The sequence below is a fragment of the Acartia tonsa genome, chromosome 3 (genome assembly GCF_053477335.1).
Source record: "Acartia tonsa isolate MP-2025a chromosome 3, ASM5347733v1, whole genome shotgun sequence".
Lineage (NCBI taxonomy): Eukaryota > Metazoa > Arthropoda > Copepoda > Calanoida > Acartiidae > Acartia > Acartia tonsa.
This window is the reverse complement of record NC_137262.1, coordinates 26,401,870-26,419,436: the sequence shown is the minus strand read 5'-3', so window position 1 is coordinate 26,419,436 and position 17,567 is coordinate 26,401,870. Positions and strand designations below refer to the sequence as shown.

Genomic DNA, 17,567 nt, shown 5'->3' with positions numbered 1-17,567 from the left:
AAAAGAGTAAAGCTAAAAATTTGTTATTATTTATTGTTTTAGGAAAAGATGGTGATGCACAAATTCTGCCTTTAATGATCATATATCTATAACAAGGGATAAGAGTGCTTAGACACAATTTTAGGATATTTTATTTATTGGAGAATATTTCATATCCTAAAGATTTGGTAGATAGACATCTAATTAATGCATAGAACAAATGCTTTTGAAAATTTGATGAGAATCCATTAGATGTCCCTGGGTTAAAAAAACTGACGACCAGAACATTAAACTAGTAGAAAAAGTGACATCTACAGGGTGGGGCAAATAAGACCGGACAAATTCCAACTTGTAAACAAATGAACATAAAATCGTCAATTTTAAAGATTTTATTGAATTTTAAAAATTGGCAAGCAAAATAGGTATATGACTATTAGATTATTCAATAAAATCGCCGCCAGCATTAATCACCGCCTCTACCCGCCTCCTCAACCGCCGGCAGGTCCTGGTCAAAATGTACCTGTCCAAGCTGGCGTAGTTCTCCTTGATAGTGGCAATGAGGGAGGTCTTTTTGGTATGGGCATGTCTATTGGTGCATGCTTCAAAGTAGCCCCAGGCCTAAAAGTCCATTGAATTAAAATCGGGCTGCAGGGAGGCCACATTTCCTTAGGAACGTGAGTAATCACAGTATCCAAATTCGCCCTAGTTTCAAGCTTCCCTTATACACGGAGGCTATTATTTGGACCACAGTTGAGCTAGAACGACGTTCTTTACCTTTTTAGAATTGGCATGAAGTTTCAGCTAGGGTTGTCAGCGCAACCTATAGTCTAAAACGAGTTTTAAAGTTCAATATGGGTCCCTGAAGTCAAGAACCGAGAAATTTTCTAACAGTATCCCCAGCAAGTTGCATAACTCTACCTCACCTACAGATGGGATGAGGTCAGATGTAGTGGGCCCTAGTCGAGAATCCAGATTAAACCACCGGCGCATTTGGAATCTGCCTTGTTGAACATATGCGCGGCCAGCTCGTTGTACACGTCCATCTTTGTCCAAAGATTTTTTTGTGCTATAAGGTCATTACCTAAGCTTTTTATAGTGGGGTCAAACGTCCTGATTGGTCAAGTAGTTTTGACGCTATGGCCGTTTAAAGTTTGTCCGGTCTTATTTGCCCCCACCCTGTATATGCCATCAAAAAAAATGTATTGAAATTTTTAATACCCACTCCTAAATGGTTGGGGGTGCCTACGGCACCCCCAGGGTAGGGGTAAATTTTAAATGGGCGGATAATCGCCACTTTACCCCCCCTCCCTTGGACGTCAACCATAGCCCCATAACCCAAAATTTAATTGGAGTCTTAGATTATTATTAAATAAATATCACAATAAAGTTTTTATCTAAGAAATGATATTTTCTGGAGAGAAAAAAAATTGTTAAAATCAGCCACATCATAACAAATTAAGTTTATTGATACTTGTCTGCAATATTCAAAACTAACAAACAAATTAGTGGCATTTTGTGCGCTAGTACCCAAAGTCAGTCAGAAACTGCTAAATTCTTGCACATTCCCATTAAGCCAGTACCCAAAGTCTGAGACTCTAAAAATTGAATATTCGATCCATTGTCCCCTCCCTTACTCCCTGGATTTTTTACTATGCCATTCTAATAGATGACAAGTTAATTCATTTTAAAAATTTTTACATAACATATTCTGTACATATGGGTTTTGATAATACTATCAAAAGGGTTTATTTACTAAAATATAAAAAAATAAAAGATTAATTTAACTTTTAGAGAATTTTTATGCTTAACTAACTGTTCATGTACTTTTTAGGATTGCGTACAATCTCGTCACACTAGGTAACTATCACCAAGTATATCAAGTGACCATTCATATTATCTAATTCATAATTTGATATATTATATAAAAAGTATAATAAAAAAACTTCTCTATCATATTTATTCTTATACACAATGCCTAAAAAAAAGTTGGCCTGTGATAATACATAATATCATATCCTCTATATAGAGGGATAAAATATATAAAAAAGTATTGTTTTTAAACCCAGAAAAAAAAACAAAGCTATGGTTTATGTCCAATATTACAGTCCTTTTATAAAAATAGGTTTTGTTAAAAAAAATATTATAAACACCATTACTATGGTGAATACTTGCAACTACTTCTCTACCATCAAAGGGGTAAAGGGGGGAAGAATAACAGCTTGAAATAATCCTAATTTAATACAAAAATAACCTTCATGGTGCCTATATATAATATGAGGCTTCACTAAAATAGAAAACTCAATCAGTTTTATAGTTATTAAGCTTCAGGCAAAAAATATTTTACATAATTGGATTTGGATCAACTTAAAATGAAACAAATTTGACTATATCTTCATGTTGATTTCATGAAGCAACTATTAAAAAATCCATATTTCAAACATGGATTTTGAAAATCTTTTTTTATTTTAAAAACAAAACATTTTTTGTTGAATGAACATATTTCTCCCAGAATATTCCCCCAAAAGAGAGGAAAGATTCATTCTTAATAAAAATATAAGAGATTATGTTTTTTTTCCTCTATTGAATACATGTAATTATGATAACATTATATGCATACAAGGGATTTTATTTACATTTTTCTATTATCTATCTATATCTTTTCTCTATCTATCTATCTATCTATCCATCTATCTATCTATCTATATATCTAAAAAAAACAGTAACAAGCCCTTTTCACTTCACAAGGGGAGCATAGGCCAAGGCATTCCCTCTACTCTCACTATTTATGTCGCGCACCTGACATAGCAGCAGTAGGAATCATTTTTAACGTCTTTAGTTAAGACGCCGAGTCGGACCGAGATTCGAACCTATCACCTTCCCGACGACGAGCGGATGCGCTACGTGATGAGCCACGGTCGCGGGTATTATCTACATATTTATCTATCTATGTGTCACCTGTTCAGCTCCTGATCTTTCCTCAATGAGAACAATCTCTCCCTCCTCTCTGTGTTAATACAAAATACAAATATTAATTTCTTATCTTTGTTTGTCATCTTTGGAATGCAATACAAATATGGATTTTTCTCTTTTCTAATTTTATGTTTTTACAATTGTTTTTAATAGTTTAGTTAAGCATCTATAATGACAGTCATATGTCAAATTCATAAAGTTATTTGTGAATTTTAGTTTTTTTATTAAATTTATTCGTCTACCCTAATAATTTTAATCCATCGATATTCTGTTCTTTTTTTCATCTAAAACGTATTTAGCTTATTTTTACCATTTATACCATTTTTTCTAGAGGTTAGAATTGTCGAAAGGACCTTTTTGAGCACTGTAACCTCCTAATCTTTTAAATACTTTTAAAGTGGGTAGGTGGGGTGTAGTTTTTCGTGTTTGTTATTAACTATAAGTCAGGTTAGGTTAGGGTTGATTGGGTATTCGCAAAGAGTAAAGCCAACGCAAGTATAAAAGTTGGGTTTATAATAGCTCAACAGGCACAATGTGTGAAAGAACCAATTTGTTTCATCATTCTATCTATCTATTTCTCTATATCTGATTCCCAGACAAAAGTATTGTAAAAGTTTTCTTATGTAGTGTTGTATTGTGGCTTTATAAATAAAATAAATATTTTCTGCAAACACATTGTTTTTCTTTTTTACACTCAAATCTTTCTATCCATCTCTTTTTTTATCTATCTATCAAGTTTAGAAGAATATCATGAATTTTTTCTTAAAAATCAATTATATCTTTTAATATTTTTTTTGGGGGGTGGGAGGTAATAGTTCTAGGGATGATTTATCTTAGAAGGGTGGTTGATCCCTCCCCTAAAGTAGTTAAAATCCTTTCCAAATCCTAAATCTAAACTGTGAAGGAGAATCATATCGGCAATTAGCGAGATCCCTTGGTAAAAATAGACAGACAGACATCCAGTTACTTTTATATCAGGATTAACATTTAACACAAGGAATGGGCTGTTTATTCAGCCATCTATCACAAATAGTAGCTATGTTAATGATTTGTTTAAAATTTTTTGGATTTAAGTGGGGATATATTTATCACATTCCCAACTACATATACATCCTTTATCCAACATTGTTTTTGTTTCAAAGTATATTTGTTGGTTTAGACTTGAAACTAAGCCCTATCTTCTGTCTTTTCAATATATCTGTCGAGCTTTTTAGTAGCGAAATTACTCCATAATTTACTTTGCTTGTCTGCCTGTCCGTCAGTCAGTTCGTAACGCTAAAGGTGGTTTTCTCGTATTAAAAATGCGCGCGAAGCGCAGGAATTTTTTTTGTTAGAGATTTTTTTTTTTGGGGAGGTAAATACCCCCTCCTAAATGGTTGGGGGTGCCTACAGCACCCCCAGTGTAGGGGTAAATTTTAAATGATGGGGTAAAAGGAAAAAATTTTTGGGGATGCCTATGGCACCCCCAAATTCGTTTGGGGGGGTAATCCCCACTTCCCCCCCCCCTTGAACGTCTATGCTTATAAGAAGCTTCAATCAGATCAAACCAAGCGAGATCTTTTGTTACAAACACACAGAGAAAGACAGACACAATTACATACAGACAGACATCTACAAGATTGGGTTATCTCTCTTCTTTTATCTTTCTCTATATCTAAAAATCTATATGTTCATTCGTTTTTTTAAATTAAAATATATTTTCTGATTTGTTTTTATGTTATTTCTCTTTCTTGTACATTTTAAAACATGGAAAATATATAAGAATTTTGTTTAAAGACATCTCCCCTACTTGTTTTCTTTTAGTCAACAAGAAAGACTTCAAAAGAGTTGTCTTTTTTCTTCAAGTATACTTGTAAAACTTTTAAAAAATACAATAACACATATTAACGCGAAACTTTTATAAATGTGTATCTTTTATCTAAAGATAATTACGTCAGATTTTAAATTTAGGCATGTTAAAATAATAAAAAATTTCTTCTAAAAATATGCGTAGCAGCTCTATAATTCCTGCCATTTAATGTAATATCACATTATGTAAACAACGTATTGTGGTTAAAGTCTCTTTACAATGTTCTATATCTTTAAATAAAAAGTGCTATTCTTCTTTACTTGTTAGTGTCCAATTTGCCACGTTTCTAATTTGTTTATATTCGCTTTTATAGATGTTGTCATCCTTGTTTGTTAAAGAAATACCTTTTCATGACCCTGTTTCTTAAAATTATATTTCTTATCTATAATATTTTGTAAAATATTCCTACAAAACAACAAAGTAAATTAGAATCAGAAATAAATGTATTTTGTTAATCAATGTAACTACTGCTATAATGTCAGATGCGCAATGAGAATAAGGCAATACGTTGGAATGCCTTGGTAACTGGTGCAACTTAGAACTATATTCAGTTGGGACTATCAGACAAAGGTCGATCAATCAATGGATTTGTTTTCTGAAATAGTTGGGATGGCAGTGCCTTGAGATTTATAAGGCATAGTTTAAAAAGATATCCAATTTTAGTTGAAATGCCAACACACCCAACAGTATTTTCTAATGTATATACCAGCCAAAAGATTTTAGCACATGTCTTACCAATCCCCAGCACACACAAACAAAATCCATGATTTTATCATTGGACAAATCAAAATCCACACTTCCCAAAAAATTCTCCTAGAAAATTAGGGATCATAAGGATAAGGTTATGGTCAATTCATGCACACCCCCCCCCCCCAAAAAAAAACAAAAAAAACAGGAACAATAAAATTTCTTCTATGAATTACAATTCCTGCTTGAAAAATTTGGACATCATTAGATTGAACCAACCATCAAATCCTTATACTAAAGTAACAGGATGTCTGTGTGTCTGTCTGTGTGTCTGTCTGTGTGTCTGTCTGTGTGTACCGAAGGATCTCGCTAACCGCTGAACCGATCGGGTTCTCCTTAACAGGGTAGCTTCTCATAAGTCCCGGGAAGGTTTTTAACTATTTTGGGGGAGGGTACCACCACCCTCCCAAGAGAAATGACAAAAAAATCGAAATTTTGAAAAACGTTTAGGAGACTTCAACGTCAAATGAAGAGGTATCGTACGTAAAATATTATAGTAGAGACTTTATCAAACAAAAACATTTAAAGTGCCACTAGAGGCCTCTAGGGGCGTAGCCGCTAGTATTTAATAAAAGTGCTAAAAGTTGTTAAACTGACTTTGGGTACATTTAAAATTTACAGCTTAATGTCCTTTCCCTCCCATGATTATTAAGGTAAATATTTATGAAAAGAAACATTGTTTTTACTTTTCTTACTTTTTATAAATTTATAATGTTATTTTTTTTCTTACATTAAAATATAATATAATATAAGAAGTACATTCTTTTTTCTGAATAAGATAATTGTTTGATCGTTATAAAACTCTGATCGAATGAGAATGAAGATAGACCAACTAATCATATATGTAAGTTATCAATTCATGAGTTTTATGGAGTGTTGGCTCTTTCAGTACAGGGCTCTTTTACCAAATTTTGTTAAAATACATTAGTTTTTTCACACAAAACGGCTGATGAGCACTCCCCTTTCTGCGTGACTAACATTACCCAATATAACCTAACCTAACCTGATCTAAAATAATAATAACAAAAATCTTTTTAATTTTAAAAATAAAGAGGGTGGAAGTGGGTTGGTATCAGTGCTCAACAAGGCACCTTGTGTGAAAGCGCTAATGCTTTCCCAATGAAAAAAATGTTAAAATTTAATATTTGTATTCCCTGTCAATATCTAGATGTCCATAGAAGCCTCTGAGTCTGGCTACATCACTGTGTATATTGTCTACAAGAGATACTGGGAAACCTAGAATAGATAGATATTAGATAGCTAGACAGATAGATATAAGATAGCTAGATATCTAGATATTAGATAGCTAGATATCTAGATATTAGATATATAAATATCTAGATGTCCATAGAAGCCTCTGAGCCTAGCTACATCACTGTGTATATTGTCTACAAGAGATACAGGGAAACCTACAATAGATAGATATTAGATAGCTAGATAGATAAATATTAGTTAGCTAGATAGATAGATATTAGATAGATAGATAGATAGATATTATATAGCTAGATATATAGATATTAGATAGCTAGCTAGATAGATAAATACTAGATAGTTAGATTGTATTATTCCATATGTACCATCAAGAAAAACAACTTTTAAGATTTTAAATGACTAATGAAATATTTTGTTGATTGTTGACATTATAGTTTTTCTGTAGATAAAATACTACCTTCCTTCAAAAAGTTTATCAAAAATTAAAGTTTCTGATCAAGCCTAAATCTTTAAATGCTCTGTAGTAACAATCCTTTTCAAATAAGATCCATCTCTAGCACAAAATTAATATTTCATGAGAAATTTAAAAATTGGGTCAGGGTAACTTTTAACTTGTAGTTCTCTTTAGTGCGCATACATTCCCGCTAATAAAATTATTTTAAAAGGTTAGGATTCATAACTAAATATACCCTTAAATCCATTAAAAAAGGACTGTACTGCAACATACCAAAGACATTAATGTTTTAAAAAAAATATGTTCTTATTTTGTAAACTATTTATCTATGTGTTATATATTTTTGATTTACAAAATTATGAATTAACTTTTGGTTGGTTTCAATGGATGCTTTATGTTGCTTGCTTTTAACCTTGCAATCTGTACAAATATATATGTGCAGTCAACCAGGGACTAGACAATGAAATATAAATTTAGCATCCCCTAAAAATTTATAAAAACAATTATTTTTGTTGTAGGCAATCAATTTTTAGAGAAGGACTTAAGGGAGTTAAAATAGATTTAATCGCTATTTAACTATCTCTTCCTGGCATTAAGCAAACCCAGAATAATTTGAAAATACACACAAAACACACATCAATGCAAAATAATATAAAGCATTGTTGCTTTTGCCTGTTTTCTTTGGGGTTTTTACAAGCCATATAAGAAATTTTAAAAACACAAAAAGACCCTCAATATAGGATAAATGTACATTCATAATGATAATAAACAAATTTTCCTCTTCTGTAGATTTTAATTATTTCTTGAGAAGTTAGTTGAATAAGAAGTAGACTGCGTTTTATTCGGCGAACGAGAAAATGTGTTTATCAAACTTTGAATTCCATAATAATTTACAGTCACATGTCCCCTCTCTTTAAGAATGGAAGTTATTGTTATAGATAGTAAATACTCAAAAGCCTAAACAATAATGCTTGCCAGAATTCATTATGAATATGATTATGGCCGAGTATTATAGCTATAAATGTTTCACATTTACATGTTATACAGGTAAGTAAGGTATAAGACTAAATTAATATGCTTTCATTTCTTCAAATATGTTAAACAAAATTATCCCTTCTGTAGATAAAAATATTGGTTGAACACTAATAGTTTTCACCTAACAAAAAAAATTCAATAAATGTACCCAAAGTTTTTAAACCAACAAATAATATAAAGGTATATTTACAGTACAATGTCCCCTACGTCCCTGCATGTTTTGTCTTGTGGTTGTATTTACAGCAACTTGACTTAAACAAACATTTGATATGTTTTTCAATAAAAAAATTGGTAGGGAGGAGACATTGGTCTGTAAATTTTACTAGTACCCGCAGTATTATAAACATATTTTCATATTGGTTGGCTTAAAAACTTCGGGGTTCAAGTTAATAGTGCTCTTACACTAACCAATATTTTTCCCTACAGAAGAGGTAATTTTGTTTATCATCATTAGAACCTAATTGGCTTATTCCTTGAAATACCTGATAAAATACAATATTTCTAAAGGCGCTTAATTAACCAATACAAGTACATTTATGCATTTTGGTGACGTATAATAAAACTACTTGATGTAAAGAAATAAGCCAACTTTTTCATTAATCGATGTATAATTACTTTGATGTTGCACTAAATATGTATTCTAATAAAGTAATACCCCCAGCTGGCTAAAATAGCGATGACTCTTATCCACGCCCATTACTACATCCCCTTTTCCCTGTCAATATTTCCACTTAAATCGATTTTTAAAAAATACTCTACAATTTGAGATGTCTGTAAATTTATGAATTTCATCAAAAAACTTTTGTACTGTAACTGAATAAGATTATGTATTCATAAGGAAAAATAATTCAGTAAAATTTGACAATTGATCAAGCATAAGTACGTTTAAGTTCTAAAGTTTCCTAATGTAAATAGTCCCCCCCCTCTTTCTCTCTAACTATCTCTCTCTCTCTCTCTCTCTCTCTGTTATCTCTCTGTTATCTCTCTGTTATCTCTCTCTCTCTCTCTCTCTCTCTCTCTCTCTCTCTCTCTCTCTTTCCTTATTTTCAAGTACTTTGGTTTCTATGTAAAGTTTCTGTATGTGAATAAAAGGGTAAATTTAAATCACTGGCTTAAATGCAGCTAGAGCACCATATATGCTAAATATACAGGGTACCCAAAAAATATGTCTTGCTAAAAATTTACCTAACTCGCTACTGTGCCACTAGCATCTAAGGAATTCGGAAACTATTTAAAACACTATATTTAAAAAAAAGAGCCGTTTACTTAAAATTGAAGAAATCAATCGGTTAAATGATCAAGATCATTAGAGAACGCTTAAGAACCATAGTATTTTATATTAGGATATTCAATAATAATCCTTATAAATAAACATAATAATAGAGTACATTATAATTTCCTCATTTTAAAGCGTTGATGAAAATATATACTCTTTTGCTTGGATATAATATTTACGTTGATAAAAGAATATAAAGAAAAGGACTGATTTTGGTGTAGCTCTAAACTAAAATAGTTTTTCTTTTAAAACTTATTATTATTTTTTAAAAACTCCTCAATTTATTCTTTTTGTAAAGACCCTGTGTGTATTTCCTATACATACTGTTCTAACTGACCCGGCCTAATTCTTACAATTGATCCCTTTGGGCTTTTGACCAGTCTTTAAACATTTTTTTATTTCATATATTTTTTTTACTGCAGTTAGTCTACCAATAGGGTACATAAGTCCTTTTTCTAACCGACTGTACTTAAAAGTCTAGACTATATACAGTATATGTCACAGTTTCTACGTAATTTTGATCTTTCGACGATTTTTTTTTATGTTGTTAATGTATTAATACTCACTGATACAAGCGGTTGCGACCTTATCATCTAGGATATCTAGCCTTCCTTAGACTTAAATCAAGAAACAAAATAGCTTAAAACCATCCCTGGTCCTATATGCTTTCCCTCAAAAGGAGAACTAAATCAGTTCTGTAGTTATTAAGATCTTACGCTTCAGACAAAAAAAACCTTACTATTAAATTATCAATATTAGAACCATAATACACTTCTACGAAATATGAAATTTATTTTCTGCAATAGCCAATCAATTAATCCCTGAAATATTTGACCCATATGCATTTCTTGCAATATAAAATCCCAAGGAGTCGAAATGGAATTGCATAATGATTTATTGGAGAACATTTAGATATATTGTTTATCTTTCTATCTCTCTTTCTGGCTATCAATTTGTGTTAAATAGCAGATAATTTCAAATATTTTATATAGATTATCTATCCATCCATATAGTTATAAATCTATCTTCTTTAACTATCTGTCCAAATACTGGTTATGATAGTTCTAATTCAATGATTGGATTTTCACTTCATCTCTCTATCTAAATATAAATCACTCAATGGCTCTAACTTTACATATCTATCTACAGCATGTTTTTAATTAAAGAACTATAGCATTGATTTTTTTTAACCCATTTAATATTAACATAAATTAATAGTCGATGTCCTATTTTCTTCATTTGCTTAGAGAGTTCTCCAAAAAATCTTACCTCAAAAACTGTTTAGCACTGTTAATGTTTTTTGAAAAATTAATGGATCAACATTAAATTCCAAATCTATCTGTGTGTACCTGTTCTATTAATATTATTTGGTTTCCAAATTCTAGTTCTGATACTTCTAATCCAATGTTGAGATTCAGTTTCAGAACCCCCGGCAGCCACTAGTTCACCTAAACAATAATAATAATGTTTATAAGTTCCGCAGTAATAAGATGACAAAATACTAAATAATTTGGATAAAATTATAAAAAAATAGAATCACAGGAAATAGAAAAGTCCAGATCGTTAAGTGGAGTAATTTTTTTGAACAGGCCTTTTTTAGTGAACTAGTATCTTTTAAATGTTACTTTAACTTCTTTACAATTTGATAAAAGTAAAATTAACTGTTTATAGCGTAGCTACTCTTTAACTATGGTCCTCCCGTCAAAAAATGTACAAGTTAAATAGTTAAAACTATACTGGACCAATAAATATCTTTGCAGTAAAGTAGAGACATATTGGTACAGAGTGTGGCGAGATCTTACAAAGATAATTATGTTATTAAGATAAAATAATATTATCATGTTATTAGTGTGCTACTACTGAACACAATTGTCCTTTATCGATTGAAAACATAGTATTACCTGAGCTACCGTCTACTGAGAAAGCATAAGGTTGAGATCTAAAATAAAATAAATAATCTTTATATCAATTATTTTTGTTTTGTTTTGATAACTATGACTGACTAACATACTTAAATCTTAGTAATTTGCCGGGAGGGAGGGTATAGTGGGTTATAATTTAAACTGATACTTAAAGTTTGATAAACACACATCTCATATGTTGGCTTATAATAGCAGTGTCTAAACTTTTCTTCTAACAAGCAGATGAGATTATTTGTTTATCATCATAGGCGGGTGTACATTAATTTATCGTCCACGTGATACCTTTTAGAGTTTGTCAACTACCCAAAAGTTTAGGACACAATATAGAATTTCATAACTATAAAGTAAAAAAGTTTTATAAGCATGATTTATAGATATAAATACATTGTAATTGCAACAAAACCTTGAATCTAATACATTATACAAATGAATATAGAATACGTGGATATTGGGAGAAGAAAATTTTGTTGTCAATTTAGGTTGCTAATAAAGTCCTCAGATAGTGGTCAATATAATTATCCATGGCCAAGGGGGGAGTGAGGTATCGTTATAAGGTGGGATGAGGGCGGTATCGTATTATTAGCCAGTTTGGTAAAACATTTTATCTCACAATATCCACGTATTCTATATCCATTATTATACATAACCAAATACATAAATCCAATAAAAAAGTATGTAAGATAAATCCTCTATTGAATGCAAAAGGAATATTTATTTAGTAAACCTACACATACATACATATATTCATACAAAAGGCCATTTAAAATAATTTTTCTATAAAAAAAGAAATGAAATAAATTGAAAATGTTTTGGTATGATCATGCAAGGAGGGGACATTGTGCTTATTATAATGTTAACCAAAGTTTTATAACCAGCATAATTTAAATTCCAAGGCCTCACTACCTCATTACGTGGTACAATCGTTGCAAGCCTTCCCTCCCAATTTTTAACTTTTAAAAAATGGTTCTGATCCTTAAGGGGAGCCTAACCCTGCATAACAACTAACATAAAATAAGAACAAAAAGATATTTTGATTGGAGGTTAATTACTATTTGATTTAAACTAAGTTGTAAATTATAAAAAGAAATTGATGGAAACTGAATAGATAAATCAGATGGATAAAAATAAATCTAGTATTGTATGCAAAAAAAAACTAAGAATAAATATATATTATCTGTACCTGTGCATTATATCCCACAGATTATCTTATGTGCAACATTAGGTTAGGCTTACCACGGATAATTATGCAAACTTGAAATCCCATATGTAGTACGATGTTTTCAGTGCTTTAAGTACTTCCTAACGCCTGAACCTATTAAGCTTTTGAATAGGTGAAGTTTCAATGGAGTGGTGCTATGTTATCTTAGTGCTAAGAGCTGATGGTATTAAGATTTTTAGTCTGGAGCTAAAGATCTTAGAAATTACTTTTCAGGGAAGCTTTATAATTGTCTTGGGTATGGTTTTAGGCTATTTTTCTGACCCACCCCATCCTTTCTTAGAGACTAGAGGCGAAGGAACTGATGAACTAAACAATCTGTTACAAGCCTAAACTATACTCTGTTACATTTAATATTTATAATATTTATATTCTAGATATATGCACATATGCATCATAAGCCTAGTATATAATCTGAAACATGGTATTCATATCAATATATTTCATCATATACTTCCTTTCATTCAATCATCCTTATCATAAGTATATTCTATTTTTTTTCTATTTTTATTCTTATAGAATTTGATAGGCTTGTCTATTATCTAATTATCAATCTATACCTTTTCTATCCTTCTATCTTTCCATCATCCTATCATTCTATGTATCTCTCTACCAACCTACCAACATACCTACCTATATATCAATCTATGTACCTGGATTGTACTCTATGAAGTCCATGTATATCAAGAACCTGCAGACAAATGACTGGAGGCCCCCTGCAGTTTTTAATTTAACATATCAATTTTCACTTCAGCTTAACATCCACAAATGTAGATTTAATTTGAATTCTTACTTTAAATGTGAATTATGTAATAAAGCTTTAAATAAAAATTCACATCCTTGTATAAAGTAGCTTTGACTCAAACACAGGGATCTTAAGGGAGAAGACAAAATAGATAATAAATTGATTTACATGAATAAATTTTCTCCTTCTGCATATCAAAATTATTGTTTGAAAAGTTTGGAAACTTCTAGTTAAAACAAACCTAAGATTTAATAAAAGTACCCAAAAGGGTAAACAATGAGAGAGCATGTTTTTGAAACTTTGAGTACACGCATAGTTTACATTCCATTGTCCCTTGACTCCCTGATAAGTTTAACAATATTTTCTAAATCATTTCTGCAATGTTTTTACAACTGTTTATTTTTACCCAGTATATATTGTTTATGTTTTGACAGAGCTAGAAAAAGTTGTCTTCATCAATTATTCAGGAACTGCATTTTCTGCCAAAACAAGCTTTAATATCAAATCTTGACTAACTGTTTCATAGAACTTAAATGTGTAATATTTTTCCCTTTAAAGATTCTTTAAAAACGAGACATTAAAATTTCTGCTAAGCCAAATGCATGACATTATTTGGAAGAGTAGTGGGATGAAAATAGATGAAAACAATAGAAAATTAGTTAAAGGTCTTGCTATCAAAGAAATAACTGGCTGTAGGATGTCCTGCTTGGGAAACAACCTACTTTCAAATGTAATTCCTTTTTCATAAAAATTATCTTTTTGCTATTATCCTATATTGAATGTAATTGATCTAACATTTAAAAAGCAAATAAACAGTAAACATCTAATAAAAGATTCATATATGGTAATGCTATTTTCATAATAATTAGTTTGTCTTTCTGTTCCTGTTTGAAATTGTTGCATAGTTATTCAACAAAATATTATGTTATTTTTTCATTTATAGTGCTATGCGTTTTTTTTCCATGGCTGATTTTCTGAAATTTCTATCTTATTGGCTTCATAATCTAAACTATCTATGATTGGCCTATAAAAATATTTATCCAATTTTCTATTCAGTTAATTCTATACTTATTTCTTCACTTTTTTCTTTTCATCCATGACTTTCTGTTTTCTGTATTTTGATAATTTTGAATAACATGTTGAAATATGGATCAAAAATTATTTTACCTTCTTTTCTCCATTAATCTTTTATTTTTCTATCCTTTTTTATTTCTTTCCCATTGTTTTTTTTTCTCTACTTCATGATCTCTCTTTGTTCATTATAATTTTTTTTCTTATATCAATCATCAGCTGTTTGAATTTTCTTTTTCTCCCATACATCTATCTTACCATGCCAAGGTTGTAGGCATATGATGCATTTACATTACTAAGCAAGAATTTTTTAGATAATATTAAGTTGCACCCAACTATTTCAAAGTAATTCAATAAAATAAGGAATATATGAGAGCTTTTGAGTCTATCTTAACTTGGCTTCTTTAGGATACCTTTCTGATAGGCTTTTTTGTAGCTAAATTACTACACGAAAAAAAAATGTTTTTAGTTCTTTGATTACTCTGAAAGTCTGTATTCTTTTTCATACTAAATTTTAAAAAGCAAATAATGGAAAAAAATTGCTAAAATAGACAATTAAGGAATATCATGAAAGAGCTTTTACTTTAAAATCTTAATTTGGCTTCTTTAGGAATAATGTTTTATACGGCTGTCTTCAGCTTTGGTAACTTCAATTTATTGAATTTTAAGTTGTTGAAAATTTACAATAATAATATCAAAGGAAGAAGTTTAAAAAGTTGCTAAAATGCGCAATTAATTAAACTACTTTATTTTAAATACTTTGCCTTTATTGAAGTGAACAACAAAGGCCTGAAAGGAACCATGTGGGCGAGCAAAGTAAATTAATAAGAAGTAAAACTAATTTCAACATAGGACTTCAATTAATGTAATCTTAGATATTAAATTAGATACTCATTTTGAATGATGATAAAAACTCATCTTTGGTAGTTTATTATTTGCAAGTTGCCATTAATTTTTTACATTATTGGTGCAATTTTTAGGCCAAGGTATTTCATATTTTTCTCAATGATACTCTATATTTTGGTAATATATTTAATGGTATTAAGAATTATTTTGAAAAGAGAACTTTTGAAGAAATACTTTGAAGAATTTGTGTGTGTGTGTAGATGCACTAGCCCCCATTCTTTTATTATTTGCAACAAGTCAATCCTCAAGAAACTTCATTTTCACTAGTTTTATATTTGTGATTTTTTATGTTATTGAATAACATTTTTCCCTTAATTTTTTGTTTGTGAGTGAGTGACAAAGTTTGAATAATTTTCATTTCAATTAGTTGACAATCACCGAGTATTATATATTAAGGATTAGGCTTAGTTTAGTAAAAAGATGTATTAATCTATGTGAAAAAAGATGCAGCAACCAAAATTCATTCATTTTATCCAGGGACAAATTATTCTACACTCAAAAAAAGGTGTTTTCCCTGAATGTGTAAATCGAGTAGTAACCCTCTCCCCCTTATTCTAAAAATAAATTAAAAAATAATTTGGACCTGTTTTTTCCTATGCCTAACCCCTTTCGGGAGAGTGGTGAGTTTCAGTGCTCGCATAGCACTTTGATGTAAATTTCTAAAAAACAATTTTTTTGATGACATTTTTTTCGTTGTCTTATCCCTATATCCCTGCAGTCATATCAACTTAATTTACCGTAACAAACTTTTTTTCTTTCTTTTCATCTAAAACAAATTTTGAATGCACTGTGCTCCATTGTTTGAGGTTGCAGGTCGATTTTAGTACATTTTAAATTTTACTATTTTAATCATCTTCTTTTCTTTTTATTGGTAGGACAGTGTCCAGTCCAAGTAAAGAGAGATTTGGACATCTTCCTTTGATTTGTAATTGATGCAAGAAATCAGAGAAAGAGGGGACAATGTGTTGTTTATTACCCCAGTCCACAAAGTTTTATAATCACGCTTTCTTATCCTTTGCTAAACAACTTTGGGGAACTTTTAATGAATTTTGATTGGTTGGTTTGAGTGTCCAAACGGTTCAACCACTAATTAAAAGTTATAGAAGGGGTAATTGAAGATGTTCATCAGTTTATCGGCCATTGTCTTGTACTTTGAAATGCCTGGCAAAAAATACAGTTTCTTTGGTTTATTTTGACTAAAGGGCGCACGATAGAAATTGTCTTAGCTTACATATAATCAAAATGCTATTATTTTGTATACTCGACAGCAGAGGTGAATTCTTAAAAAACTTTTGCCCCACTAAAATCAGTTTGTCCCACTAAAATCAGTGAGGCAAACTAAGAATTTAGAGGGGATAATTTTGCCTCACTAAAATTTTAGTGGGGCAAAATCTAATCCATTTAAAGGATTAGGATAATGCCTACTTAATATAATGACTTCTGTTATTCATTCATCCATAATTTTGAAACAGACCATTCATGTGGAATGTAGTTTTTAGTTTAAAATCTAAGTTTAGATTAAATTCAATAAAATTGACCTTTCAATTGGAAATATAATTTTCTACTCTGATTTGTATTATAAAAACTATAATAAAATCCTAATTACCATTAGCTTTTTGTCACAGTACTGTGAAATCATACAATTTCCTTTGAACAAAAACGCTCTAAATTAATAACTAGAACAAAAGAACAAATGTATTAATTATTAGCGCAGCAATATAAAGAATATTGCATCGCTTAATAAGATTTGGAAACACTTTTACAAATTATAGTTTAAAATACTAATTTAGAAAAAAAGCTACGTAATTTTTTAAAGGGAAGTAAAATAATGTTTTTTTTGTGTTCTTTTGCCTTACAGTTAAATGTATGAAGGAACAAACAGATAAACACTAGTTGTAGCATAGCTGCTATACAATTACAAATCTTAATATGTTAAATTTCCTGTTTTCATGGACATGTGATGTGTAAATTCTGACCAAAATACTGGAAATACTCCTAGCAAAATCTTCCTCCCCCTTGGTAGAGTCCCCGGGGGTGGGGATTCCGTTGGCCCCCGTATGTGGTACCCCTGCAGGGACGCCCGAGGACTGACTGCTGGTGGTTGAGCCCTCCGGGGTGCTTCCCTTGCAGCTAGGGAACTCCATGACCAGCCATCGTTTTCTCCATGCCTGAAAAAAAAACAGAA

At 30.7% G+C, this 17,567-nt stretch overlaps 1 protein-coding gene across 1 annotated transcript in view; it reads right to left on the bottom strand.

The window, feature by feature from the left end:
• LOC145314806 (uncharacterized) overlaps positions 1 to 17,567 on the bottom strand; it is a 39,797-nt gene that overhangs the window by 11,857 nt on the left and 10,373 nt on the right. The window contains exons 3-8 of the mRNA XM_080154887.1: positions 17,327 to 17,550; positions 13,314 to 13,379; positions 11,424 to 11,461; positions 10,872 to 10,970; positions 6,704 to 6,781; positions 2,935 to 2,987 (exon numbers count right to left, since the gene is read on the bottom strand). Of these exons, the coding sequence (XP_080011013.1) occupies positions 2,935 to 2,987; positions 6,704 to 6,781; positions 10,872 to 10,970; positions 11,424 to 11,461; positions 13,314 to 13,379; positions 17,327 to 17,550 (558 nt within the window). The remainder of the gene's footprint in view (positions 1 to 2,934; positions 2,988 to 6,703; positions 6,782 to 10,871; positions 10,971 to 11,423; positions 11,462 to 13,313; positions 13,380 to 17,326; positions 17,551 to 17,567) is intronic.